General features: G+C 42.6%; 2 protein-coding genes across 2 annotated transcripts; both read right to left on the reverse strand.

The window, feature by feature from the left end:
* Positions 1–5,727: 5,727 nt before the first annotated feature.
* On the reverse strand, positions 5,728–14,510 carry LOC120035959 (zinc finger protein 883-like). Its single transcript, XM_038982444.1, has 4 exons — positions 14,271–14,510; positions 10,597–11,016; positions 9,752–9,932; positions 5,728–8,148 (listed from the first exon to the last, which is right to left on the reverse strand). The coding sequence occupies exons 2-4, from the start codon at positions 11,005–11,007 to the stop codon at positions 6,728–6,730; spliced, it is 2,013 nt and encodes a 670-aa protein (XP_038838372.1). The 5' UTR covers positions 11,008–11,016; positions 14,271–14,510; the 3' UTR covers positions 5,728–6,727.
* Positions 14,511–18,489: 3,979 nt separating this feature from the next.
* Positions 18,490–25,309, reverse strand: LOC120035974 (zinc finger protein 708-like). The gene is made up of 4 exons (XM_038982462.1): positions 25,136–25,309; positions 21,439–22,165; positions 20,987–21,179; positions 18,490–20,771 (listed from the first exon to the last, which is right to left on the reverse strand). The coding sequence occupies exons 2-4, from the start codon at positions 22,159–22,161 to the stop codon at positions 19,045–19,047; spliced, it is 2,643 nt and encodes an 880-aa protein (XP_038838390.1). The 5' UTR covers positions 22,162–22,165; positions 25,136–25,309; the 3' UTR covers positions 18,490–19,044.
* Between the last annotated feature and the right edge of the window lie 2,156 nt (positions 25,310–27,465).

The raw sequence follows: 27,465 nt of genomic DNA on the forward strand, positions 1-27,465 counted from the left end.
AAAAAATAAATATGCGTAGCTCCTTTTTAAGACCAAAACACAAATGTTTGTTTTCATACATTTCTATGATCTACCCTTTGACTTTGCAGCTTGGCCATCTAGTGGGAAAGGGAGAGGCTAAACGGACACGCCTGCTGGCCCAAATTAATGACTTTGCAGCTTGGCCATCTAGTGGGAACGGGAGAGGCTAAACAGACACGCCTGCTGGCCCAAATTAATGACGTATGTCGTGCAGCTGAAAGTCGTCGAGACGATTGGATTCGGGTTGAGTCTGGCGTCCTGAAGAGCCCTTCCCCCGCTTCCCAGCAAGCTAGTTTCTGCTCGCTAGCTGGCAACAACAACAGCAGCAGCATGGCGCTAGTTATGTTATGTTTATTTTGATGGGTGAGGGAGAAATAGCTTGTGGTAGTAACCATCTGGGTGTCACCATGACCAATTAGCTAATGTAATGGCAAGCCGGTGTGAATCAGTAGCGCAATGGAGGTGCTTGATAGCAGCTTACATGAGAAATAACTTGTAATATTGGTAGTAAACCATCTGTATATCACCGTGATAGTCTACTGCTCAGTCGGGAGAGTTTGCGTTGCAAGCCGGTAGCACGACAACACGTGTGACAGTGTCCTCCTGCTGACCGCAGTAAGGAGAGGGAGGGAAGTAGTTAGATACTGTAGCCAATATCAGGCCAGGGTGAAGTGCATTTATTTTAATGATTTTCACTGAAAATGTAAAACTACGGAATTGACGTCTATTAAAATAAATAAATGCTAACAATTACTCCGATTAAAAACGGAATGATTCTGAACACGCTCCCAAATCCCAACTTCAACAGACAAGTTTCAAATTCTGGCAGACGTTGCTACCCACAACTATAAACTAGCTAGCTGGGAAGAGCTCATCAGGACGGCGGACTGAACGGAATCTGTTTGTCTCCACTCAAATCTCGCAGTAGAAACGCGAACGTCAAATAGACTTTTGTATAACTCACGACCACTTTAGAGCTCCATTTTGTCCCACAGTGCTACAGCCAGTAGAATACCCCTAAATGGCCGCTCGAAAAAGGACTCTAATTACAACCAACCTTTTGTTTGGCTACAGTATCATCAAAGATCGTTTCGTATGAAGATATGTAGAAACTGCTTCTCCACTAGAAATCCCTGATCGTGCTTATAGACGATATCATGGCGACGTTGGCTACCTAAGCTCATGCGCAGAAGCACATCATAGAAGCATTGAGATGCAGTAAATTCTGTGGTGAGTGTCCAGGGGGCTGTATGGAATGTGAATTATCGTTAAACATTCGTCCCCTCCTGTGGTTTCCAGGACAACGCTAGCCCGCACCCCTCCGCCCTCCCGGAATCCCCGGGTCGTGCCACTCCTGGTAGCGCCTTACTGATGGGTCTGAAGAGGGTGTCTGTGCGGTTGGTCGACTGCAGGAAAACAACGGGGCTGAGTGGAACTACGAGACGAGGAGACAAGGAGGAAGAGGGAGATTTGACTGATCAAAGTAAAAGACTGCTGGGTCTGAAGAGGGTGTCTGTGCGGCTGGTCGACTGCAGGAAAACAACGGGGCTGAGTGGACCTATGAAAGGAGGAGGAGAAGAAGATGACGAGGGAGATTTGACTGATCAAAATAAGTAGGAGGTTTATGTAGGAGCAGAATGTGTTTACTTTGGACTTCAACCTACACATTAATACTATGAAGAAGAAGCAGCTGCAATCCTACCAGGAGCATGAGAAACGACTCATCTCCTGGCGGCACACAACATTTAAAATAAAATGTTTTTATAATAAATATTCTGCACTAGCATTTGAACAAAATACATATTCTGACCATTATGAATAACTTCATTGTGTAGTAGATCTTAAATAATCCTTAATCGTGATTACGCTGAATGGTGCTCCTTTAAAACTTCTTATGGCTGAAAGGGGCAGTATTGAGTAGCTTGGATGAAAGGTGCCCATATCAAACGGCCTGCTCCTCAGTCATAGTTCCTAATATTTGCATATTATTATTAGTATTGGATAGAAAACACTCTAAAGTTTCTAAAACTGTTTGAATTATGTCTGTGAGATTAACAGAACTCATATTGGCAGGCAAAATCCTGAGTTGAAATCAAAACAGGAAGTCAGAAATCTGAGCCTGTGTGTATTCACCAGAGTCCCTAAAGAAATCCACTTGAGCTATTAATGATGTTGCACTGCCTAGGGGTTCCACTAGATGTCAACCATCAATAGAAATTTCAATGAGACTTCTATGATGTTGTGGGAGAGAATGAGAGCAGAATCAGTCAGGTGTCCATCAAGCAGCCATTTCCTGATCATGCCTTTTCTTCATGGGAGCCACTGACGTTCCATTGCTCACGTAGAGAACAAAGAACACTCCGGTTGGAACTTTATTGAAGCTATATGTTAAAAACATCCTAATGATTGATTCAGTACTTAGTTTGAAATGTTTCTTCGACCGGTAATATCACATTTTGAAGTTTTTGTCCGATATAACGCTGACCAGAATTAGCGTTTGGATATGTAAACCAGACGCACTAACAAAAGAAGGTATTTGGACATAAATAATGGATTTTTTCAAACAAAACAAACATTTATTGTGGACCTGGGATTCCTGGTGTGCTTTCTGATGTAGATCATCAAAGGTAATGGAATATTTATCATGTATTTTTGTGTTTATGGTGACGCCATCTTTGCAGCTGTGGTATGCTATTTTTGAGCGCCGTCTCAGATTATAGCGTGCATTTCTTTTTCCGTAAAGCTTTTTTGAAATCTGACATAGCGGTTGCATTAAGGAGAGGTATCTATAATTCAATATGTATAACTTGTATTATCATCTATATTTATGATGAGTATTTCTGTTGAAACGATGGGCTATGCAAAGTCACTTGATGTTTTTGCATTTAGTGAATCTAGTCGCCTCAATGTAAACTCAGATTTTTTTTATATAAATATGAATTTAATCAAACAAAACATGCATGTGTTGTGTAACATGAAGTCCTATGAGTGTCATCTGATGAAAATAATCGAAGGTTAGTGATTCATTTTATCTGTATTCAGGTTTTTGTGAAGCTATCTTTAGCTGGAAAAAATGGCTGTGATTATTGTGGTTTTGTGGTGACCTAACATAATCGTTTGTAGTGCTTTCGCTGAAAAGCCTACTTGAAATCGGAGACTTTGGTGGGATTAACAACAAGATTACTTTTAAAATGATATAAGACACATGAATGTCTGAGGAATTTTAATTATGAGATTTCTGTTGTTTTGAATTTGGCGCCCTGCACTTGGACTGGCTGTTGTCATATCGGTCCCGTTACCGGGACTGCAGCCATAAGAAGTTATTAATTAATAAAGTTAGATCACAGCTGAATGGTGCTCCTTAATGAAGTTAGATCACAGCTGAATGGTGCTCCTTAATGAAGTTAGATCACAGCTGAATGGTGCTCCTTTAATAAAGTTAGATCACAGCTGAATGGTGCTCCTTAATGAAGTTAGGTCAAAGGTGAATGGTGCTCCTTTAATGAAGTTAGAGCAAAGCTGAATCCATGTCTGCAAGATCACATTATGATACACAGCAGTAGGCTTTGGTACAGTAACACCATCTGCTCTAAAATTCACTGTACATCATTTAAAACACCACTGTACATAACTGCATGGATGTTTTACCCATAAAACTTGAAGAATTATAATACCAAATATACACAGGCTGAAACCAACCATCTTGTCAGTTCCAATCCCAGTTACAACGTTTGTTTTCCAACCATATCGAACATTCTTATCTAATCCCATGTCAAATCTACCTCTGTTCTAATCTACCTTCTGACTGGCGCTGGGATAGGGAGGGTAAGATCACAGGTTATAATCTTGCTGATGTCCAATCTCAAAACGATTTGTCAGTTTGTCATTGCGGTAAAAACACATTTCACTCATATTGTTAGTCAATGTCTTTTTTTTATTGACAACTTGGGAGTAATAGATAACTGAATAACTGTACTTGTACACCGGCACAGTAATAAAGACAATTTTGTCTTTTGATGAAACCCAAAATGACAAGATACTATTCCCATAGGACTCTGGTCAGATGTAGTGCACTATATGTCCTAGAGAATAGGCTTCCATTTGGGACTACAACTGTAGCTTAATATATATGTCCTAGTGAATAGGCTTCCATTTGGGACTACGACTGACTGTAGCTTAATATATATGTCCTAGTGAATAGGGTTCCATTTGGGACTACAACTGTCTGTAGCTTTATATATACATCCTAGTGAATAGGGTTCCATTTGGGACTACGACTGACTGTAGCTTTATATATATGTCCTAGTGAATAGGGTTCCATTTGGGGCTACGAATGACTGTAGCTTTATATATATATGTCCTAGTGAATAGGGTTCCATTTGGGACTACGACTGTAGCTTTATATATGTCCAAGAGAATAGGCTTCCATTTGGGACTACAACTGTAGCTTTATATATGTCCTAGTGAATAGGGTTCCATTTGGGACTACGACTGTAGATTTACATATATGTCCAAGAGAATAGGCTTCCATTTGGGACTACAACTGTAGCTTTATATATGTCCTAGTGAATAGGGTTCCATTTGGGACTACAACTGTCTGTAGCTTTATATATACATCCTAGTGAATAGGGTTCCATTTGGGACTACAACTGACTGTAGCTTTATATATGTCCAAGAGAATAGGCTTCCATTTGGGACTACAACTGTAGCTTTATATATGTCCTAGTGAATAGGGTTCCATTTGGGACTACGACTGTAGCTTTATATATATGTCCTAGTGAATAGGGTTCCATTTGGGACTACGACTGTAGCTTTATATATATGTCCTAGTGAATAGGGTTCCATTTGGGACTACGACTGACTGTAGCTTTATATATATGTCCTAGTGAATAGGGTTCCATTTGGGACTACGACTGCAGCTTTATATATATGTCCTAGTGAATAGGGTTCCATTTGGGACTACGACTGCAGCTTTATATATAAACATACACTACTGTTCAAAAGTTTGGGGTCACTTAGAAATGTCCTTGTTTAAAATAACATCAAATTGATCAGAAATACAGTGTAGACATTGTTAATGTTGTAAATGACTATTGTAGCTGGAAACAGGTAATTTTGTATGGATTATCTACATAGGCGTACAGAGGCCCATTATCAGCAACCATCACTCCTGTGTTTCTATGGCACGTTGTGTTAGCTTCTATTCTGGTTAGAGCCAGTTTGCTCTGTTCTGTGAAGGGAGTAGTACACAGTGTTGTACGAGATCTTCAGTTTCTTGGCAATTTCTCGCATGGAATAGCCTTCATGTCTCAGAACAAGAATAGACGGACGAGTTTCAGAAGAAAGTTTGTTTCTGGCCGTTTTGAGCCTGTAATCAAACCCATAAATGCTGATGCTCCAGATTCTCAAATAGTCTAAAGGCCAGTTCTATTGCTTCTTTAAATCAGGACAACAGTTTTTAGCTGTGCTAACATAATTGCAAAACGGTTTTCTTATGATCAATTAGCCTTTTAAAACGATAAACTTGGATTTGCTAACACAACATGCCATTGGAACACAGGAGTGATGGTTGCTGATAATGGGCCTCTGTACGCCTATGTAGATATTCCATTTTTTTTGTAACAGCCATTTCCAGCTTCAATAGTGATTTACAACATTAACTATGTCTACAGTGTATTTCTGATCAATTTGATGTTATTTTAAAAATGGACAAAAACAAGGACATTTCTAAGTGACCACAAACTTTTGAACAGTAGTGTGTGTCCTAGTGAACAGGGTGGCATTTGGGACTACGACACAGATTTGTTTATACTTGGTTCTAATATAACTCTGATTGTGCCCACATTTTCAGACATACGTCTACACATGGTATTAAAATGTGTCTCTTATCCGTCCACTGTGTCCACATTCTGACCAGATTTCCTGGCCCCTACCTGAATGCAAGTTATTTGACAGGTACTCTTTCATAATAATATTTTAAAACACATCGATGCTGCCTACTTGAGTTATTTGACACATTGATGCTATAAGTCAATGCTGACACCGGTCAATGATTTTAGAAGGTCGGAATAATTATGATGTTTTAAAAATGGTTCCACTGTCCAGATCCAACAGCACAATGTGTGCTTGAATACCTCCGGGGGTAGGCAGGAAGATCCGATCGCAATGGTGTCCTTTGATTGTTTACACCCGTCTTAAAATGTGGTCACAATCAGAATGTGGACAAGATCAGGACAAAAGGATGCATGTCAGAACCTGGTATAAAACAGATATTTAGAAACATCCTAAATGTATAATCAAGTCAACAACATAACAATTCAGCTTGTAAATGCTGGGAGCGGGGGAGTATCTAACAAATCAGGGTCAACACATTCTGAAATCATTTCAAGAAATATAGCACAAATACAACACTCAGCAACGAACCCATAATAATAACAATATAGAATAATAATACTAACAATATTATTATATGCCATTAACCCTTTACACTCATACCCGTATACAGGTTGAAATTGGAACGCAATGGCTGTTCAGTAACATGTTATCAATGTGGCCTAAAGTACAGAAAATATCAAATCAACAGTAATATTTGGATTCAGTCTTGTGTCAGATGAACTGTTTTGTCCTCAACTTTTTTCTTTCAATTACTACCATGCTGTTCACATTTTACCCTAGGCCTGGTGTGATTGGTTGATGGATAGGTCATTCAACCCCGGGTGATTGGTCGCTCGAGGGCTGGTGTATCTCCTACATGTGTTTTCATGTGTTTCACCAGGCACCTATGATAGGAGAACCTCTCACCACATGGATCACACCTATAGGGCTTCTCTCCTGTATGTGTTCTCATGTGTGTAGCCAGAGTATCTGACCTGGGAAACCTCTTCCCACACTGACCACAGCTGTAAGGCTTCTCCCCAGTGTGTGTAAGCTGGTGCTTCTTCAGTGCCCCGGAGCGAGCAAAGCTCTTCCCGCACTCAGAGCAGTGGTAAGGTTTTTCCCCGGTGTGCGAGCGCTGGTGTAGAGTCAGGCTTCCCGATTCGGCAAAGCTCTTCCCACACTGGTCGCAGACGTACGGTTTCTCTCCTGTGTGTGTCCGCTGGTGTGTTTTGAGCTGAGTCAGGGTGAGGAAGTTCTTGGGACAGTCGGCGCAGTGGTGAGTCTTCTCCCCGTTGTGTGTTCTCATGTGTGCATTGTAGATGTCTAGAGAGTAGTAGCCCTTACCACACTGCGGGCAGAGGTGAGACCTCACTTTAGCATGCGTCTGTTGGTGTACTTTCAGGTGGCCCATTTGGGAGAAACTCCTCCTGCACTGGGAGCATTGGTAAGGCTTCTCTCCAGTGTGAGTCCGCTGGTGTGCTTTAAACGTGGCCCTGTGGCTGAATGTCTTCCCACAGTGGGAGCACTGGAAAGGTTTCTCTCCTGTGTGAATCCTCTCGTGGCTTTTCAAGCCCGATTGTTGGCGGAATCGCTTCCCGCATTGAGAGCAGAGGTGAGGTTTCCCTCCAGTGTGGATTCTCTGGTGAGTTCTGAGGTCTGCCGACGAGGTGAAACTCTCCTCACACTGATCGCAGCCATAATTTGTTTCTCCAGTGTGGACCCGCTGGTGTAATTTCAGACTATATTTTGACGAAAATCTTTTCTCACACAGTAAGCAGCTGTAAGGCTTCTCTTCTGTGTGGGTTCGCTTGTGCAATAACAGCTGACTTGAGGTACAAACGCTTATCCCACAGTCTGAACAGCTATAAGGCTTCTCGCCTGTGTGTCTCTGCAGGTGTACTTTAAACTGGCTTGAATAACAAAAACTCTTTCCACATTGATCACAGTTATACGGCTTCTCTCCTGTGTGTGTTCTCTGGTGTACTTTCAGTTCTTGTAACTGAGCAAAACTCTTCCTACACTGGGAACAGCTATAAGGTTTCTCTCCTGTATGGATTCTCTGGTGTTTTTTTAGTTCTGATGAAGATTTGCAACTCTTCCCACAGTCAGAGCAGCGGTGATGTTTCATCCCTGTGGGTCTCCATTCATGTTTCTCAAGGTGTTCTGATCTGGAGAAACTTTTCTCTGCCTCATCAGCATCAGGATGTTGTTGAGGCGCCCCAGAGGATCCAGGATAGTCATATCTCTCTCCTGTGTAAACAAAACCAATTATAAAACAGTGAATACAGTGCAAGTCTTCATCATAAACTATCAGTCCTAGAGAAGTTGAATCGCACAGCTGTGTTGTCAAAACAATATTACTTCCTCCTACAGACCACATTATTAACGCACCAACACACCCCTTAACCCTCCAGGCCACATTATTAACACATTAACACACCCCTTAACCCTACAGGCCACATTATTAACACATTAACACACCCCTTAACCCTCCAGACCACATCAACACACCCCTTAACCCTCCAGACCACATTATTAACACATCAACACACCCCTTAACCCTCCAGACCACATCAACACACCCCTTAACCCTCCAGACCACATCAACACACCCCTTAACCCTCCAGACCACATCAACACACCCCTTAACCCTCCAGACCACATTATTAACACATCAACACACCCCTTAACCCTCCAGACCACATTATTAACACATCAACACACCCCTTAACCCTCCAGACCACATTATTAACACACCCCTTAACCCTCCAGACCACATCAACACACCCCTTAACCCTCCAGACCACATCAACACACCCCTTAACCCTCCAGACCACATCAACACACCCCTTAACCCTCCAGACCACATCAACACACCCCTTAACCCTCCAGACCACATTATTAACACATCAACACACCCCTTAACCCTCCAGACCACATTATTAACACATCAACACACCCCTTAACCCTCCAGAACACATCAACACACCCCTTAACCCTCCAGACCACATTATTAACGCATCAACACACCCCTTAACCCTCCAGACCACATTATTAACACATCAACACACCCCTTAACCCTCCAGACCACATTATCAACACACCCCTTAACCCTCCAGACCACATTATCAACACACCCCTTAACCCTCCAGACCACATTATTAACACACCAACACACCCCTTAACCCTCCAGACCACATTATTAACACACCCCTTAACCCTCCAGACCACATTATTAACACACCCCTTAACCCTCCAGGCCACATTATTAACACATCAACACACCCCTTAACCCTCCAGACCACATTATTAACACACCCCTTAACCCTCCAGACCACATTATTAACACACCCCTTAACCCTCCAGACCACATTATTAACGCATCAACACACCCCTTAACCCTCCAGACCACATTATTAACACATCAACACACCCCTTAACCCTCCAGACCACATTATCAACACACCCCTTAACCCTCCAGACCACATTATTAACACACCAACACACCCCTTAACCCTCCAGACCACATTATTAACACACCAACACACCCCTTAACCCTCCAGACCACATTATTAACACATCAACACACCCCTTAACCCTCCAGACCACATTATTAACACATCAACACACCCCTTAACCCTCCAGACCACATTATTAACGCATCAACACACCCCTTAACCCTCCAGACCACATTATTAACGCATCAACACACCCCTTAACCCCCCCAGACCACATTATTAACGCATCAACACACCCCTTAACCCTCCAGACCACATTATTAACACACCCCTTAACCCTCCAGACCACATTAACGCATCAACGCATCAACACACCACTAAAACCTTCTACTTACTTTGATCAGTCAAATCTCCCTCTTCCTCTTCATCTCCTCCTCTCACAGTTCCACTCAGCCCGGGTGTTTTCCTGCAGTCGTCCAGCCACACAGACGCCCTCTTCAGACCCCGAAATAAGGCACTCCTGGGAGAGGTACAACCCAAGGACTGGAGGGAGGAAGGTGGCGAAGTAGGCTTGTCCTGGAAATCCAAAAAATAGAGACAGAAATAGAGACTAGATGAAGCAGGGAGGGAAACACTCCTACTTGTAAAGCAGTGGTCACCATGCCAACGATAAAGCCTTGCACTCCTATTTATTTAAAGAAGTGGTCACCATGCCGGTACCATCAGTCAAGTAAAATAAAAAAAAACACATTATTTCAATTTATGCTCAGCTGTGCCTTGTAAGTAATACATCAACTGATCTATTTTATCATAGCTCAAGTTTTGAAATATAATATGGTCTGAGAAGAACAATATTGGCAGGCCAAACATAGCCAATATGCTGTGATAATGTATTAAGTCTACTGCACAGACTACAGAACTGGTCTTACTAGGTTCATGTTGCACAGGCGGACATTTTTCTTGGGTATGTTTAAAAAAAAATCTGAGCGCTATTTCTCGGCTGGCATTTTAGCACTGAACGTGATCTTGACAAACTGAATTTTGAAATCTCAAGTCTTTCCTTGATTCCTCAAATCGGGCTATTCTGCCTCCTCAAAAAGCATTGGAGGAGAAAGTCCAAGAGAAGGAACCTCAGATATTCTCCTCCAATGTATGTACAGTATAGAAGGAGTCTGAATCAAGAAGAATCCAAGACAGACTGTTGAGAACCAGAAACACTTTCTGACTGGGATGTACTCACACCACTCTCCCTCTGCTCTGGGGTGTGGCTCTCTGGAGATGACTCCGCCTCCAGCCCGTTGCTAGGAAACCAATCCTTGTCCTGCATGTCCCATTCCTCGCCGCAGGTTGTAGCATCGTCATCATCAGACTGGCTGGGAATCATGGGTGCCACAGTAGATTCTTCATGTATCTTTCTGATGTCATCTTTCAGTTGGAGTAACCAAGACATTCCCTGCTCCTCCGAATTGACTGAATCTGCATTTACCCACATTTCCTCCATGATTTTACGTCGCAATGAGCGATGGTGCTTTCCTTTAACTTGGGAGCCATCAATTCCACAACGTTCACACAGGTAAAGTATATTGTCCTTAGTTAGAGTAAATAAACTCTGTTCGATTTCATCCAACAATGTTTCCCTCTCTCCACTCATGTTGTCCTGCTGTTGGGAACAACAACAATGCAGTCAATGGCAAGACAGCAGGAAGTCCATACACTTTAGATGACTTGTAGTAGAAGAAGAAGATAGCAGGAAGTCCATACACTTTAGATGACCTGTAGTAGAAGAAGACAGCAGGAAGTCCATACACTTTAGATGACCTGTAGAAGAAGAAGACAGCAGGAAGTCCATACACTTTAGATGACCTGTAGTAGAAGAAGATAGCAGGAAGTCCATACACTTTAGATGACCTGTAGTAGAAGAAGACAGTAGGAAGTCCATACACTTTAGATGACCTGTAGTAGAAGAAGACAGCAGGAAGTCCATACACTTTAGATGACCTGTAGTAGAAGACGACAGCAGGAAGTCCATACACCTGTAATAGAAGAATGATACATTACAACACAGTATTGACAGTGTAATATGATTATTTACGGCATTTACCAGTGTTCTCTTCTCATCACCTAATGCAACTACTGTAGATCTAGGTGTAGGCTGATCCTAGATCAGCCACAAGAGGCTTCCACTATTTGTGAGATCCAGATGTTTGGTTGGAATTTTTTGATGGCGTCGCAAAATGACAATTAAGAAGAAATTCCAGGTTTGTCGACTACACAACGAAGGGACTTGTTTAATACATTTAGATTCTTCATGTCAAGGTAAGTGAGTGTCCAAGGCCCCTTTATAAGAGAGAGCAGTATTTCCTTAGTCTGTATGTTTATGTAATGTTTTCATTATTAACGTTAGTCTCCTAGTCCACAAGAACCGTTCACCAGCTACGTTGATGGGATCCTCCTCTTTTTAATAGTCCATCAAAACTGTTTTCTCACGCAATTACATAGCCTATAGAAATGTTGCTCAACATGAAGTGTTTGATTAGATTTTCGATCACATTTGCATTGATGTCAGAGTGATTAGAGGGACAATAGAGTGCTGAGTACCAGGGAGTTCAGAAGTTTGGTAGGCTACTAAATGACCCTCAGCAGTATCAGAGCTCGGAGAAGCCTAATTACTGTGACTAAACGGTCACGTGGAATTTAACTGGCATCGTGACCACCGGTGTGGGGGTAATACGATCACCGTAACAGCCCTACTCACACCCATCTGTTCGATGTCTCAGGTAGCCCCGGCGAAAGCCAGCATGGATAGAATGCACTCCCATAGATCTGAAATAATTGGATGGTGAAACTTGCATCCAGCCAATCAGAAAAAAAGCAAGGTAAAGCAATTCAGATATTCTTGAAAGTCAGGACAATACTTATCCTGCAAAGAAAATGTTTTATTAGTTACAATTAAAAATGTGGAGTGGAGCTTATGACATCACGTACCTTTAAATGTATACGGCAATCATAAATTATTCATCATCATTTGTCACAAATAAAGTTAGGCAAAAGACAAATCCTATATCTGCAGTTTCCATCACGCATGTCAAATCCTATATCTGCCGTTTCCATTACATGTCGCAATGATTTGCCTACTGTTGCGAAATTTAACGACTATGTGGCTATATTTAGGGAGTGTTCAGAACCCTCCAGTTGACTTTTATTGGTAAACGGTGCTAGCGACAAATTCAACTACAGTTCAGGCTGACTTTGAAGATTTCTATGGTTGGGATAGCATTTAGCGAGTTCTCCCACTCAATTCTGCCGCAAACGAGAGCTGGAGAAGCAGAAAATAACAAATGGGGTTGGGTAGAAAACGCTCCGTCGGGGAACGCAGTTGTGCTGCAATAAGGCAAATTGGTTCTGTGACGTCACCGCGGCAACGTTAAAACGCCATCTAGCGACTAATCAAAGAGCCAATAGTCCGGCACAGTGGACACGTTAAAATAACCATAAAAACACAGAAATGGCTCCAATAGTTTTTCCGCCATTCAGTTTCCATATGGTGAATAAAAAATAAAAAGTAATTGTGTGTTTGGTGTAGGCTCAACTTGGCATGACGCTTTGATAGCCGTGTAATTATCTTAGGGCAAGGTGAATTTTATCAAAATATTTGCCTCAATTTGCTCTCCAAAAGTAGCAATGCTAATCATTGATAAAAGTGACTTTGTCCATTAGAGATTTGTGAGGTTATAAAAGGTCACGCAAGGGTAAGACTACACACAGTAGTTCTAAAATCCCAGATGCACAAATTCATGGTGAAAAAAATATTAAACCATTTCCGGGTTTTATGACTATGAGTGCCACAGTATGAGTCATAATACCCAGAAAACCTAGTTATCAAACAGGGAAATGGTTCCACTAATTTTCCCCACAGGGGATTTTAGAACCACTTCAAATAAGGGTTGTGTTTGTGTAGACTTACCCTGACGTGACGTTTTGATAAGTGTAAATCTCTCTAGGACAAGGTGACTCTTATCAATATAGTCGCCTGTATTTACCCCCTAAAAATGTAACGATAAATGTGGCTATCATAAGGAACTATAAATGCCATGATGATCTGGATGAGCCTGCCGAATTGAGGCAAAAGTAATAATATTTGGATTAACTAATGCTAGCTAAATGTAGTAATTAATAAATTGTAATTTCTTTAAATTGACAATTCTGTGAACTGTCTTGTGCAGGTTTTAAATTGACACAATACCTGTTGGCACAGGAGTCAGCTAGCTATGACATGAAGTTAGCTTGCAGGCACTTGTAGTCCTGCATATCTACTTTGATACAAATTATTATTTGAAACTAAGAGTAAATAGAGCAGAATATATTGATAAGTCATCTTGTCCTAAAGAGAGTTACACGGTTATCAAAATGTCACGCCAGGGTACGCCTACAAGAAACAAAGCCCTTATTTTAAGTGTTTCTAAAAATCCCTTATGGGAAAAGTGAATGGTGGAAAAACTTCCTTGTTTGACCGCTAGGTTTTATGTGTATTGTGACTCATACGGTGGTACTCTAGCTAATCTTACTTAAAAATAGTTGGCAACACCCATGTCAGGTCAATATTGCCGCAACCAAATCAACTGCTTTCGGCATTTCACAACGTCGTTTAAAGGCATCGACATGAAAATAAAACTGTATGGTTGATTTGACCTACTCGTCTTTGCAACGGCGCATTATCTGGCTAGCTAACGTGTAAAGCTAAGTTCACCAAGGACTAGTTAGTAACAACAATGTTTGTGTGACAGTCACACTGCCGTGTTTATTTGCGCGTCACAAAACTGGAATTAGTATCGTCATATGAACGCTGAAAACCCAGCTAGGTCGTTCATAGGTGCACAAAAACATCCGCTTGTATTACATAAGTTACCAACTTACCAGGTACCTTGTAGAAAACAGCTAACGTTAGGTAGCTACCAAGCGTCTGCCCACCGTTTTTTTCAAACATGGAAAAGATAAATAGCTAGCTACCCATATCTCTTCAGTTTCAGCTAATGATCCTTTACGTCAAAACAAAGTTGACCTGTGGATATTGTATTTAGTTTATTAAGAGAATAATATATCGCTTGAAGGCTACATGCGTAGCACGACTCTGTCAGCTACCATCTTTAGCAGCCACTTCCGCTTTGACTGACGTTATTACGTTCAGTCACGCAGGCCACAGCAATCGAGTATCGACATAGTTTTTATATTCTATTTTGAATAAATACATGGATGACGCTTCGTGTAACTGTAATCTTACACTTCAGGTAAAACTTGATGCATTTTTATTTGTTCACTTAAGAATTAGTAAAGTAAAGTAAAAAGGAATTCCAAAGTTCATAAGAGATTTGTATTTGATCTTATTATAAAGTGGTATGTATTTACTATAATCATATGTAATCCATTTGAATTAAAACATGGACTATTAATATAACATTGCTAAAACACTGGCTCCGTTCAAGTAAAAGAGCCGGCTCATTTGGCTCGCAAACAGCTCTTCTCTCAAAATACTTAAAAATCAACCTAGAACCATAAGATTTTTTTATCTCCAACGTAAAGCGCAAAAAAAGTAGGCTACCATTATGTCAGATCATGAAATGCGCCTTCAAATAAAAAATGTTCCTGGACTAATTAGATCTCTTTTTAAAGCACTACAAAAATCAGCTTGTCGCCCTCTCCCCACTATTTGTTTCTGCATTGAGGATTCACCCTCTTTATATAAATATTTAGTAAATTATCTGCAGATAATTGTTCTGAGCTCCTAAAGGAGTAGCAGCAGTATGCAAACCAGGGAGCCAAATGAACATATCTTTCACCTATGCGATTCGGTTCCCGACGTTCATCATAATGTTGCATGCGTCAACCAATGGTTGTGTGCATGTCATCGACTGGAAGATTGCTGTAGAGTGGAGTCTACAGTGTCCAGAAGCGACTTCACCATTCATTTTCTAGATTCAGGTTCATTTAAAACATCGGTTTAAAACCTCTTAAGGATCGGACCCTTTTTTTTTTCTTCCCTAAAATGACATACCCACATGTAACTGCCTGTAGCTTAGGACCTGAAGCAAGGATATGCAAATGTTTTGTATAATTTAACTAGGCAAGTCAGTTAAGAAGTATGCGTGTGCCGAGCCTTTCGTCAAATCCTGAGGTGGAGTAACTCTGCAAGATCACGGTCGAACCAGGGGCTGAACCGGTTTTTAATTCTAATTTTCTTTATGGGGACATGTTTGTTAACAATACCACTGAAAATATAAAAAATGTCCAAGCGTCTTCAAGAGAGGGGATCAAGCTGATTCTATACCATTTCACAGAGGCCAGTTCATGAAGGAAGGCTTGCTCATTAAAAGTTTTTTAGCAAGCGTCTATGACAACTCAACACAGGTCGTTTCACTGAGCAGCCATTACAAACACAGGCTGTAAAACAGTGATCACTAAGGTCATTACAGAAAACACCAGACTGATACCTATCAGGATTATTTGTGAGGACAACGTCGAGTAGAGTAGCATTTTCTGGGTGTTTGGAGTCATACCTTGTGGGATTGGTAATAATCTGAGAAAGATTTAGGGAGTCCCATTGCTTTAGGACTTGGTCAGGTGGTTTAAGCATGTCCCAGTTTAGGTCAACTAGCAGGACAAATCAGACTTAGTGTAAGGGGCCAGGAGAGACCTTAGGGCAAGTAGGGTACAGGCCGGTGCTGATGGAGGATGATAACACCCAGCAACAGTCAACAAAGAGCTATTTGAAAGTTTAATGCTTAAAACCAGCAAATCAAATTGTTTGGGGACAGACTTGATGGAGACAACCGAGCACTGAAGGTGATCCTTGGTAAAGATTGCCACTCCCCTATCGTTGGAAGATCTGTCGTGCCAAAAAAGGTTATAACCAGAAAGGTTAACATCAGTATTCAAAACACTCCAACTTTTTTTTCTATTGTGTTATTGACAGTATGTTTGTTTATTCCATGTGTAACTCCGTGTTGTTGTTTGTGTCGCACTGCTTTGCTTTATCCTGGCCAGGTCGTAGTTGTAAATGAGAACTTGTTCTCAACTAGCCTACCTGGTTAAATAAAGGTTAAATATATATATATTTTAAACACATCTCAGTAATGACCAACACATCTGGATTGGAGCTGTGGAACTGCACTTTCAATTGATCCATTGTAGGTAATACGCTTCTAGTGTTAACGTGCAGAAAACCCAGGCTTTTACGAGAGCAGAAATCAGTGAAGCAGATATCAGAGCACAAGTCAGAATTGGGCCTAGCAACAGTAGAGGGGCCAGGCTGTACATGCACATTTCCAGATATCATCAACAGTAATACAATCAAGGCACCACATAGTACAGGGAGAGCTCTGCAGTGTTGATTTATAACATTTGAATGTGCATCAGATGGCAACAAGATCATATTGTACAGAAATTTCATCAGGTAACATGAATACAAAGCCGGTGAGAGGTGATTAGAATAGGATGGGAGGCCAAAAGTCTGTGTAACCAATAGAGAGTCAGAGTCCTGAGTGTGGGAACAAACAGCCTGTCCCACAGTTGGGTAAAGAAAGTTTGTAGTCAACAAAGTATGCAGGAGTCATGAGGCAAATAGCAAAATGCACAATAAAAAAAAAATATATATAACGACTTGGGGCAGATTCAAAGAAAGTTGAAAAGCATTTATTGTTTTGTTGAATAGTCATGACTGGTTCGAACCATCCGTCGTGTTTTATTGCAACTTAAAGCAGACCTAAGATCAGTTTAAAGATCCACCGGCGTCATTGACGTAGGGGTTTAGCTGGACGTTACTGACTGGTCTTGGAACTGTGACAACGGGCAGCCTCTCCCTACATGGCACGATGGGATATGCAGTGATTTTGCCAACACAGCCACCAGATATGTACAGTCTTGGACCCTTAACCTTTTATAAAAAAAAAAAAAAAAAAAAAAAAAATGGACCATCGTATTTGTTGATTGAATCAGACTTCATTAATATAATGAGTAATCCAGGAATGTCAAGTTCATTGAGAAAACTTGAGAAAATAGCAACTCTACAGAGTGCGGCTAAATTACTTCAGGACACGGTCTGCAGAGCTTCTCCTCGCCAGGCTATAACAATATGTGGTTAGCTGATAGGTGAAATACCTATCCAGGCATTGTAAGAGCTGATAGGTGAAATACCTATCCAGGCATTGTAAGAGCTGATAGGTGAAATACCTATCCAGGCATTGTAAGAGCTGATAGGTGAAATACCTATCCAGGCATTGTAAGAGCTGATAGGTGAAATACCTATCCAGGCATTGTAAGAGCTGATAGGTGAAATACCTATCCAGGCATTGTAAGAGCTGTCAGTAGTCAGCAACGTCTAAGCATAGGAACACACCCCTATTGCATGTTTCAGCCATTATAGATCACCGATGTCATGACCTCATCTGGAATATATTGCCCCTCCCCTCCCAACAGAGTTCCCAGTTATCTTGAAAGCACCATGTTGATCCGTTTGTACATGTTCAGGTATGTCACACACGATCTCCGACACCACTGGCCCGATTTTGACAAAACTTGGGTGAATGATGCGTCCTGCCCTTTAGAGATCACACTGATTGACCAGACGGTGGCGCTATAACAAGAGATTGAAAATGCAAACTTTGAAAGATCGCGCCCTTCACCCCGTTTGACCTAAAGTCATGAAATGCAGGATATAGATCCTTCTACTCACAAGGAACACATTTGCGGGCCTCCCGGGTGGTGCAGTGGTCTAGCTAGCTGTGCCACCAGAGATTCTGGGTTCGAGCCCAGGCTCTGCCGCAGCCGGCCGTGACCGGGAGGCCCATGGGGCGATGCACAATTGGCTCAGCGTCGTCCGGGTTAGGGAGGGTTTGGCCGATGCAGTCTCATCGCGCACTAGCGACTCCTGTGGCGGGCCGGGCGCAGTGCACGCTGACCAGGTCGCCAGGTGTACTGTGTTTCCTCCGACACATTGGTGTGGCTTCCAGGTTGGATGTGCGTTGTGTCAAGAAGCAGTGCGGCTAGGTTGAGTTGTGTTTCGGAGGACGCATGGCTCTCGATCTTCGCCTCTCCCGAGTCCGTACGGGAGTTGCAGCAATGAGACAAGACTGTAACGACTACCAATTGGATACCACAAAATTGGGGAGAAAAAGGGGTAAAAAAAAAGGAACACATGTGCCTCAGAGAACCATAAGGGCCGCCATGATGGATTTTCTGCCACTTTGAATTGAGTGAAAAACCCTTAAAACGTTACTCCTCTGCAACCGAATGACCGAATCTGCAGGAAACTTGATAATGGTGTCCCTCTATGGACAAAAGTCTCATAAGGCAATATATTCTAGGCTAGTAATTTAAAACATGGCCACTTTAAAACAAAACATAGCCACCAATAAACATTCCCGGTGGACATGGTCAGGCACAAACGCATATTAAAATCACTTACGGATATTCGTATTGTAACAAAATACTAACCAATATTACTTGAGGGGGACTGTGTCATACATATCCAGCAGCACTTCGTCCTCTGCCGCCTCCATGCAATGTACACTGTATATGGAATACAAAGTGGGCTATTTTACCCAGAGTCTACAGAGGGATCCTGTGATGTTTACCCAGAGTCGACAGAGGGATCCTGTGATGTTTACCCAGAGTCGACAGAGGGATCCGGTGATGTTTACCCAGAGTCTACAGAGGGATCCTGTGATGTTTGCCCAGAGTCGACAGAGGGATCCTGTGATGTTTGCCCAGAGTCGACAGAGGGATCCTGTGATGTTTGCCCAGAGTCGACAGAGGGATCCTGTGATGTTTGCCCAGAGTCGACAGAGGGATCCTGAGAACTGATGCCTGAGAGGATGGAGGTGTGGAGGTGATTCAGTCCTCTGTCTGAATGACTTCTCTCTCCACCTGTGGGGATTTTCTCTCCGCCTGTGCGGGTTCTCTCTCCGCCTGTGCGGGTTCTCTCTCCGCCTGTGTGGGTTTTCTGATGACTCTTCAGGTTTCCTGACTGAGCAAATCTCTTCCCACATATGTCACATTTATAACGTTTCTCTCCAGTGTGTGTTCTCTTGTGTACAGTCAGCAGTCCTGACTGAGCGAATCTCTTCCTGCATAGATCACAGCTGTAGGGTTTCTCTCCAGTGTGCACTCGTTGGTGCATTTTCAATTCTACTGGCTGAATAAAGCTCTTCCCACATTGATCGCAGCGGTAGGGTTTCTCTCCTGTGTGCCTACGCATGTGTACATTCAGGGATCCCATGTGTGTGAAGCTCTTCCCACATCGATCGCACAGGAAAAGAGAGTTCTCTCTGGGGTGTACAAGCTGGTGGGTTCTCAACTCTCCTTTGGAAATGTATCTCTTCTCACACTGTTCACAACTGTAAGATTTCTCTCCGGTGTGTATATGCTTGTGTTTAGTCAGGAATCCCGATGAAGCAAAGCTCTTCCCACATTGATCACAGACATATGGTTTCTCGCCTGTGTGTATACGCTTGTGTATATTCAGGTTTCCCGAACTAGAAAAACTCTTTCCACACTGATCACAGACATATTGTTTCTCGCCTGTGTGTATACGCTTGTGTATATTCAGGTCTCCAGAACTAGCAAAACTCTTCCCACATTGATCACAGACATGAATACCCTCCCACATGTGTTTTCTCTGGTGGTGTCTTGCTAGGTCTTCTGAATGAGCAAAACTCCACTCACAGTGCTTACAGCTGTATATAGCACAGCTACGAGGTTTCTCTCCAGTGTGTGTTGGCTTATGTAAAGTCAGTGTTCCTGAGTTAGTAAATCTCTTCCCACATTGATCACAGACAAATGGTTTCTCTCCTGTGTGTGTTAGCTTGTGTTCAGTCAGGGAATAAGCTCTCGCAAAACTCTTCCCACATTGATCACAGCGATAAGGTTTCTCTCCTGTGTGCGTTTGCTGGTGCCGTTTCAACTTCACTGATGTAGGGAAGCTCTTCTCACAGTCTGAGCAGTGGAACATCACGCCAGTGTGTGTTCGCTTGTGTTCAGTCAGGGAACAAGCTTGAGTAAAACTCTTCCCACATTGATCGCAGCTATAAGGTTTCTCTCCAGTGTGTGTTCGCTTGTGTATAGTCAATTGTCCTGATGTACGGAAACGCTTTCCACATATAGGACAGCCATATGGTTTCTCTCCTGTGTGTGTTCTCTTGTGTCTAGTCAGTGTTCCTGACATACGGAAACTCTTTCCACATATAGGACAGACATATGGTCTCTCTCCTGTGTGTACTCTTTGGTGCCGTCGTAGGTTTCCTGATTGAGTGAAACTCTTCTCACATACATCACAGCTATAAGGTCGCTGGATCTCTTTCAACCCTGGAGCCTTCCCAGATGATAAGTCCTTCCCACTGAACGAGCGACAGTTAGGGTTGTCCCCTGTGAAACAAAGACATGAAGTTAAGGTTCCTCACATGTACCAAAGTATTTCACAATGACCTAGTGTTGAAGTATCTTCCCCATCCAACACAGATGAGCTGCTATACAACACTGAATAGTTACGTTTAGCAAATATGGCTCAATAAATAAATATTGATCCATCAATGAACTGTTACAGAAGCAGATTGTAGTCTAATACACACCATTGTTCCTACTTGATGACATCAAATCTGAATCTCCATAGCCCTTCTCTTCTCCTCCTACTCTCGTAGTTCCACTCAGCCCCAGTATTTTCCTGCAGTCGACCAGCCGCACAGACACCCTCTTCAAACCCAGTAGTAATGTGCTAGCGGGAGAGGCAGGACCTGGGGACTCGGGGAGAGGGGAGGCGGGTGGGAGAGACGTGTCCTGAAAACCACAAAAAGAGAGCCAGTATAAAATCAGGAAGGAAACACTCTCCTACTGGTCAAGGAATTTAGAATCCTCAAAAGTCTCAGCAGTATTTCCGTGATTCCTCTCATTCTCTGGACCTCCAAATATAAAATGCATTAAGGAGACTACCTGAGCTTCCTCCTTTGACTTTCTCCTCCAATGAATTTATAACAGGAGGTCCAGAGAATGAGAGGAATCAAGGAAATACTGCTGAGACTTTCTGGGAAATACTCACACCCCTCTGCCACTGCTCTGGGGTGTGGTTCTCTGGAGCTGCCTCCAGCCCGCTGCTAAGAAACCAATCCTTGTTTTCCATGTCCCATTCTTCATCGCAGTCTGTAGCATCATCATCAGACTGGCTGTGACTCATGGGTGACACAGTAGATTCTTCCTGTATCTTTCTGATGTCATCTTTCAGTCGGAGTAACCAAGACATTCCCTGCTCCTCCGATTTGACCGAATCTGCATTTACCCACATTTCCTCCAAGATTTTACGGCGCAACGAGCGATGGTTCTTTCCTTTAACTTGGGAGCCATCTATTCCACAGCGTTCACACAGGTAAAGTAAATTGTCCTTGGTTAGACAGTTTAAACTATGTTCGATTTCATCCAACAAAGTTTCCTTCTCTCCACTCATGTTGTCCTGCTGTTGGGAACAACAACAATGCAGTAAATGGCAAGACAGCAGGAAGTCCATACACTTTAGATGACTTGTAGTAGAAGAAGACAGCAGGAAGTCCATACACTTTAGATGACCTGTAGTAGAAGACAGCAGGAAGTCCATACACTTTAGATGACCTGTAGTAGAAGACAGCAGGAAGTCCATACACTTTAGATGACTTGTAGTAGAAGAAGACAGCAGGAAGTCCATACACTTTAGATGACCTGTAGTAGAAGACAGCAGGAAGTCCATACACTTTAGATGACCTGTAGTAGAAGAAGACAGCAGGAAGTCCATACACCTGTAATAGAAGAATGATACATTACAACACAGTATTGACAGTGTAATATGATTATTTACCAGTGTTCTCTTCTCATCAGCTAATTCAACTACTTCTAATCAGCGAGAAAGAATCTTTCAAATAAAAAATGCTACACTTCCTGTAGCAGTTTGTCACAGATCCATACGCTGTATGTGCCTCCAGCTGAACTACACTTCCTCCCCAGCTAATTAACACAGGTGTTCAGAGCACGTTAGACAGCTAATTAACACAGGTGTTCAGAGCACGTTAGACAGCTAATTAACACAGGTGTTCAGAGCACGTTAGACAGCTAATTAACACAGGTGGCCACCTATGTCTTCAGTCTGTCTTCAGTCAACAAGCGATGTAACATGAAGACACGGCCGTGTGGGAACCCTCAGTCAACAAGCGATGTAACACGAAGACACGGCCGTGTGGGAACCCTCAGTCAACAAGCGATGTAACACGAAGACACGGCCGTGTGGGAACCCTCAGTCAACAAGCGATGTAACACGAAGACACGGCCGTGTGGGAACCCTCAGTCAACAAGCGATGTAACATGAAGACACGGCCATGTGGGAACCCTCAGTCAACAAGCGATGTAACATGAAGACACGGCCGTGTGGGAACCCTCAGTCAACAAGCGATGTAACATGAAGACACGGCCGTGTGGGAACCCTCAGTCAACAAGCGATGTAACATGAAGACACGGCCGTGTGGGAACCCTCAGTCAACAAGCGATGTAACATGAAGACACAGCCGTGTGGGAACCCTCAGTCAACAAGCGATGTAACATGAAGTGTTAATGTTTACAGCAAGTAGTGTTAATGTTTACAGCAAGTAGTGTTAATGTTTACAGCAAGAGATGCGTGTTAATGTTTACAGCAAGCGTCAGGCCTCTTAAACACTCCCCCAGTCAGAAGATCCTATTGAGGATAGTTTGTTATCAATAAAACATCAGAATACGGTACAGAACGTTCCATTTGGCTGCTGTGGGGCAAGGGGACCCCCAGCTCCACTAAAACCCTTGACAACTACGTGCCATTTTCAGGGGATTGTTAAATAAATGTTGGTTTTAATATCATGACCTCTTTTAAGCGCCTAGTCAGAACTACACATTTCTGATTATTCCACATGTATCTCTATCAGAGTTACACAGCAAGTAACTGCATGCTTTTCATGATCAGTAACCATCAATGGATCATGTATTTTCAGATATGTGAGGGTAGCCAGATCCATTTGGCATGTAGCTAGCTAGCTAGCCATGTAAACAACATGTGCCATTTGTATTGAGTTGTCGTGAGGCTACCCTCAAGTATCTGAAATTACATGATCAATTGATGTTTACTGATGTTGCCTATCTCGATTGATGATAAAGCAAACGGACGGCCAAACCCTCCCCCTAACCCGGACGACCCTCCTCCTAACCCGGACGACGCTGCGTCAATTGTGCGCTGCCTCATGGGTCTTCCAGTCGCAGCCGGAGCCCGGTATCGAACCAGGACCTATAGTGATGCAGCTAGCACTGCGATGCCTTCGACCCCTGCGCCACTCGGGAGGCCGAATGGCGCCCTTTTCTTGAGCGCAAAACAATTCACATTCACTTGCCCCCATTCATTTAACGCGGAGCACCAGCAGAAACAACAATTATCACAAGACCACTTTTGGTTACCTTCACCGATTCCACAGCACCCAACTCTGTTTGCACCCACCCTGAAACTACTAATGGATCAGCCAAAAGGCAAGAGTCCACTTCTTCCAAAAACTTCACTCCTACTATCACAGACTCATCGTTATCCTGACCCCCGGTGCAAGCCTCGTGCTCCGAGAACTTCACCACACCGACCACCTCTGATACTACGCCCTCATTCACTTCCATTTCTCCTCCAGTCTTCAGCTCACTCTGCTTACACTTTCTATCATTCTTCTTTAACAAACCATCTCCCTTTTCCCCACCATTTTTAACCAACTCAAGCTCACCCTCCCTCTCAAACCTCCTGCCTCTCTTTTCCCCCTCCATATTCCAAGTATAAGTCTCCTTATGATAATACTGCACTTTTCCTGACACATCTTCAGTGTTTGACAATCAGCACAGATCGAAAACGATAACACTTCATGAGGAAACAAAATAGCAAAATGAAGCATTGCAATTGATTTATCGAATTTGATCGTCAAAATTCTAATGATCAGTCTTAAACCACAGTATGGAAAAGCATTGTCAATTGAGAATCATTTTTCTTTTTGTCACAATTCATGCTATCACAACAAGGAAATTAAATGGCAAACATGACAAATGATTTGTCATTTAAGCATTTACATTTTAAATGTATCAGTGTTGTACTGGATAGTACCATGGAACTTAAATATTAAACACACTTTGCTATTTATTTTGTAAATTGACAGACAATATACATACTCAACCATGAAAATACCAATTTAGGAAATGCATACCCAGGTAGGAAAAGGAATTGCAAACATTATATTGATTTATCATTTGTCCATTTGCAATTCCAATTGAGTTTTGGCAGCTAAACGCTTCCATACACTCGCCCGACTGAACTCAGGAGAACTGAACTCAGGCCGACTAATGACGCCATCAACATGGCCGCAACCTAATCATCTACAAAACTTCCTCCGGTATTATTTTTGGAGCAATTCCTAACGTCGTTTAAAGGTATCGACATTGAGAAAAAAATAACGTTATGGTTCATTTGAGCTATTTATATTTTTTAAAACGGAGCAATATCAGACCAGCTAACGTTAAAGGTTTTACAAATATATACCTTAACCGACGACTAGTTGTGCATAAACTTCCGTGTCATCCTCACAATGCCGGGTTTGTTTGAACCTCACAAAACTAGAATTTGTAACATTATCGTCATAATTAGACTGTAAACATTCCTCGTTCATGAAGGTACAAAAACATAAATCCGGCTAAAGCTGTTGTTGAACAAAAGCTAGCCAACTGACCAGATTCCTTGTAGAAAAGCCAACTACGTAGTTAGCAAGTCTCTGTCCCCCGTTTTCTTCCACGTGGAAAGGCAGGTAGGCTGTATCTCGTCAGTTGCGACTAATGGTCCTTTGCTACGGCGCTGTATTGTTTTATATTGAGATGAATATCTTGCTTGAAAGCTACTAGCTCGACTCTTAACTGGCTACCATCTTTAATAGCAGGGCAGCAACTTCCGCTTTGTCTGGTTTTGTTGCGTTCAGTTACAGGCTAGAGCAATCGAGTATCGACAGAGCAGAGACAGAAGAGGAAGCGAGACATCCCATTCGCTGTTTGTTTTTTTGGGACTCTTAAACACGCCACTTCTATACAGCTACGACTTTACGCAGCAGGTTAGGATAATTAATGTAGCAGGTTATGAAAATGCTTTACTAACCTGCTACGAAGTCACTTAAATTGAAGTGGGGTGTTTTTAGGGAGTCCCGTTTTTTTCTGGTTCAATGAAAGTCCATGAGTTAAGTAGATCATTACTGATCATTTTCCCCCAATGGTTTTCAATGGAAAACAGAGCCTGAGTGAACTCGATCCACCATATTTTATATAAGTAAACGTATTTTTCAGTGGGGTTTATTGAAAGTTGGTATCCAACGTTAATAGTGTATTATCACCACCTACTGTACTGGAGGTTGGGCCAGAGAACCTGCCAGCCTAATTTGTCTTAAAAATTATATTAAAATATTGGCGATTGTAAAAGTATGTTATACTCAGTAAACACTTAACTCAATTTCTAATTCTCTCATTCTGAAAATCAACTACATACTTTAGAGGGAAAACATCAGTTCACAGATAGTTAGTTCGTTAGCTAGTTAACATTTCACAGATTGCCAGGGTCCAGTAATCAACTAACGCGTTATAACTTGAGGAACGGCAAGGAGTCTATACCAGTTACTATAGCGGATTGGTTAGGTTACTAACGTTAGCTCATCTGATGTTGTAACGTTAGCTAGCTGTCTGACTTTATTAGCCAGCTAATTTTCACACCATAAACTCAAATATTTGTTAAGTTTGCTCAACATTTCTCTGGCTAGCAAGATACTTAACAACATGACTAACCATTTGAGATACTGACTAAATACTTTTTTGCCACACTGTACCTGCTGGAGCACGTGCTACAGGTGGGTGCTGCTATGGTGACCAGTGAGCTGAGATAAGGGGGGACTTTACCTAGCAGGGTCTTGTAGATGACCTGGAGCCAGTGGGTTTTGCGACGAGTATGAAGCGAGGGGCAGCCAACGAGAGCGTACAGGTCACAGTGGTGGGTAGTATATGGGGCTTTGGTGACAAAACGGATGGCACTGTGATAGACTGCCTCCAATTTGTTGAGTAGGGTATTGGAGGCTATTTTGTAAATTACATCGCCGAAGTCGAGGATCGGTAAGATGGTCAGTTTTACGAGGGTATGTTTGGCAGCATGAGTGAAGGATGCTTTGTTGCGAAATAGGAAGCCAATTCTAGATTTATCTTTGGATTGGAGATGTTTGTAAACTCTCCTTCCAGACTCACATCAGTCTAACCAGACACCTAGGTATTTGTAGTTGTCCACATATTCTAAGTCAGAACCGTCCAGAGTAGTGATGCTGGACACGCGGGCAGGAGCAGGCAGCGATCGGTTGAATAGCATGCATTTAGTTTTACTTGTATTTAAGAGCAGTTGGAGGCCACGGAAGGAGAGTTGTATGGCATTGAAGCTCATCTGGATGGTTGTTAAGTGTCCAAAGAAGGGCAGGAGTATACAGAATGGTGTCGTCTGCGTAGAGGTTGATCAGAGACTCACCAGCAGCAAGAGCGACATCATTGATGTATACAGAGAAGAGAGTCGGCCCAAGAATTGAACCCTGTGGCACCCCCATAGAGACTGCCAGAGGCCCGGACAACAGGCCCTCCGATTTGACACACTGAACTCTATCAGAGAAGTAGTTGGTGAACCAGGCGAGGCAATCATTTGAGAAACCAAGGCTATCAAGTCTGCCGATGAGGATGTGGTGATTGACAAAGTCGAAAGCCTTGGCCAGGTCAATGAATACGGCTGCACAGTAATGTTTCTTATTGATGGCGGTTAAGATATCGTTTAGGACCTTGAGTGTGGCTGAGGTGCACCCGTGACCAGCTCTGAAACCAGACTGCATAGCGGAGAAGGTGCGGTGGGAATCGAAATGGTCGGTAATCTGTTTGTTGACTTGGCTTTCGAAGACCTTAGAAAGGCAGGGTAGGATAGATATAGGTCTGTAGCAGTTTGGGTCAAGAGTGTCCCCCCCTTTGAAGAGGGGGATGACCACAGCTGCTTTCCAAT

The sequence above is a fragment of the Salvelinus namaycush genome, unplaced genomic scaffold (assembly GCF_016432855.1).
Source record: "Salvelinus namaycush isolate Seneca unplaced genomic scaffold, SaNama_1.0 Scaffold117, whole genome shotgun sequence".
Taxonomy (NCBI): Eukaryota; Metazoa; Chordata; class Actinopteri; order Salmoniformes; family Salmonidae; genus Salvelinus; species Salvelinus namaycush.

Excerpts from the sequence above, each read along its gene's own strand:
- LOC120035974 (XM_038982462.1), bottom strand. The coding sequence starts at position 22,161 with ATGGACTTCCTGCTGTCTTCTTCTACTACAGGTCATCTAAAGTGTATG. Across the intron at positions 21,180-21,438 it reads CAGAGCAGTGGCAGAGGGGT|GACACGTCTCTCCCACCCGC; the intron begins GTGAGTATTTCC and ends TGTGGTTTTCAG. Across the intron at positions 20,772-20,986 it reads TTCAGATTTGATGTCATCAA|GGGACAACCCTAACTGTCGC; the intron begins GTAGGAACAATG and ends TTTGTTTCACAG.
- LOC120035959 (XM_038982444.1), bottom strand. The coding sequence starts at position 11,007 with ATGAGTGGAGAGAGGGAAACATTGTTGGATGAAATCGAACAGAGTTTA. Across the intron at positions 9,933-10,596 it reads CAGAGCAGAGGGAGAGTGGT|GACAAGCCTACTTCGCCACC; the intron begins GTGAGTACATCC and ends TTGGATTTCCAG. Across the intron at positions 8,149-9,751 it reads GGGAGATTTGACTGATCAAA|GAGAGAGATATGACTATCCT; the intron begins GTAAGTAGAAGG and ends TTGTTTACACAG.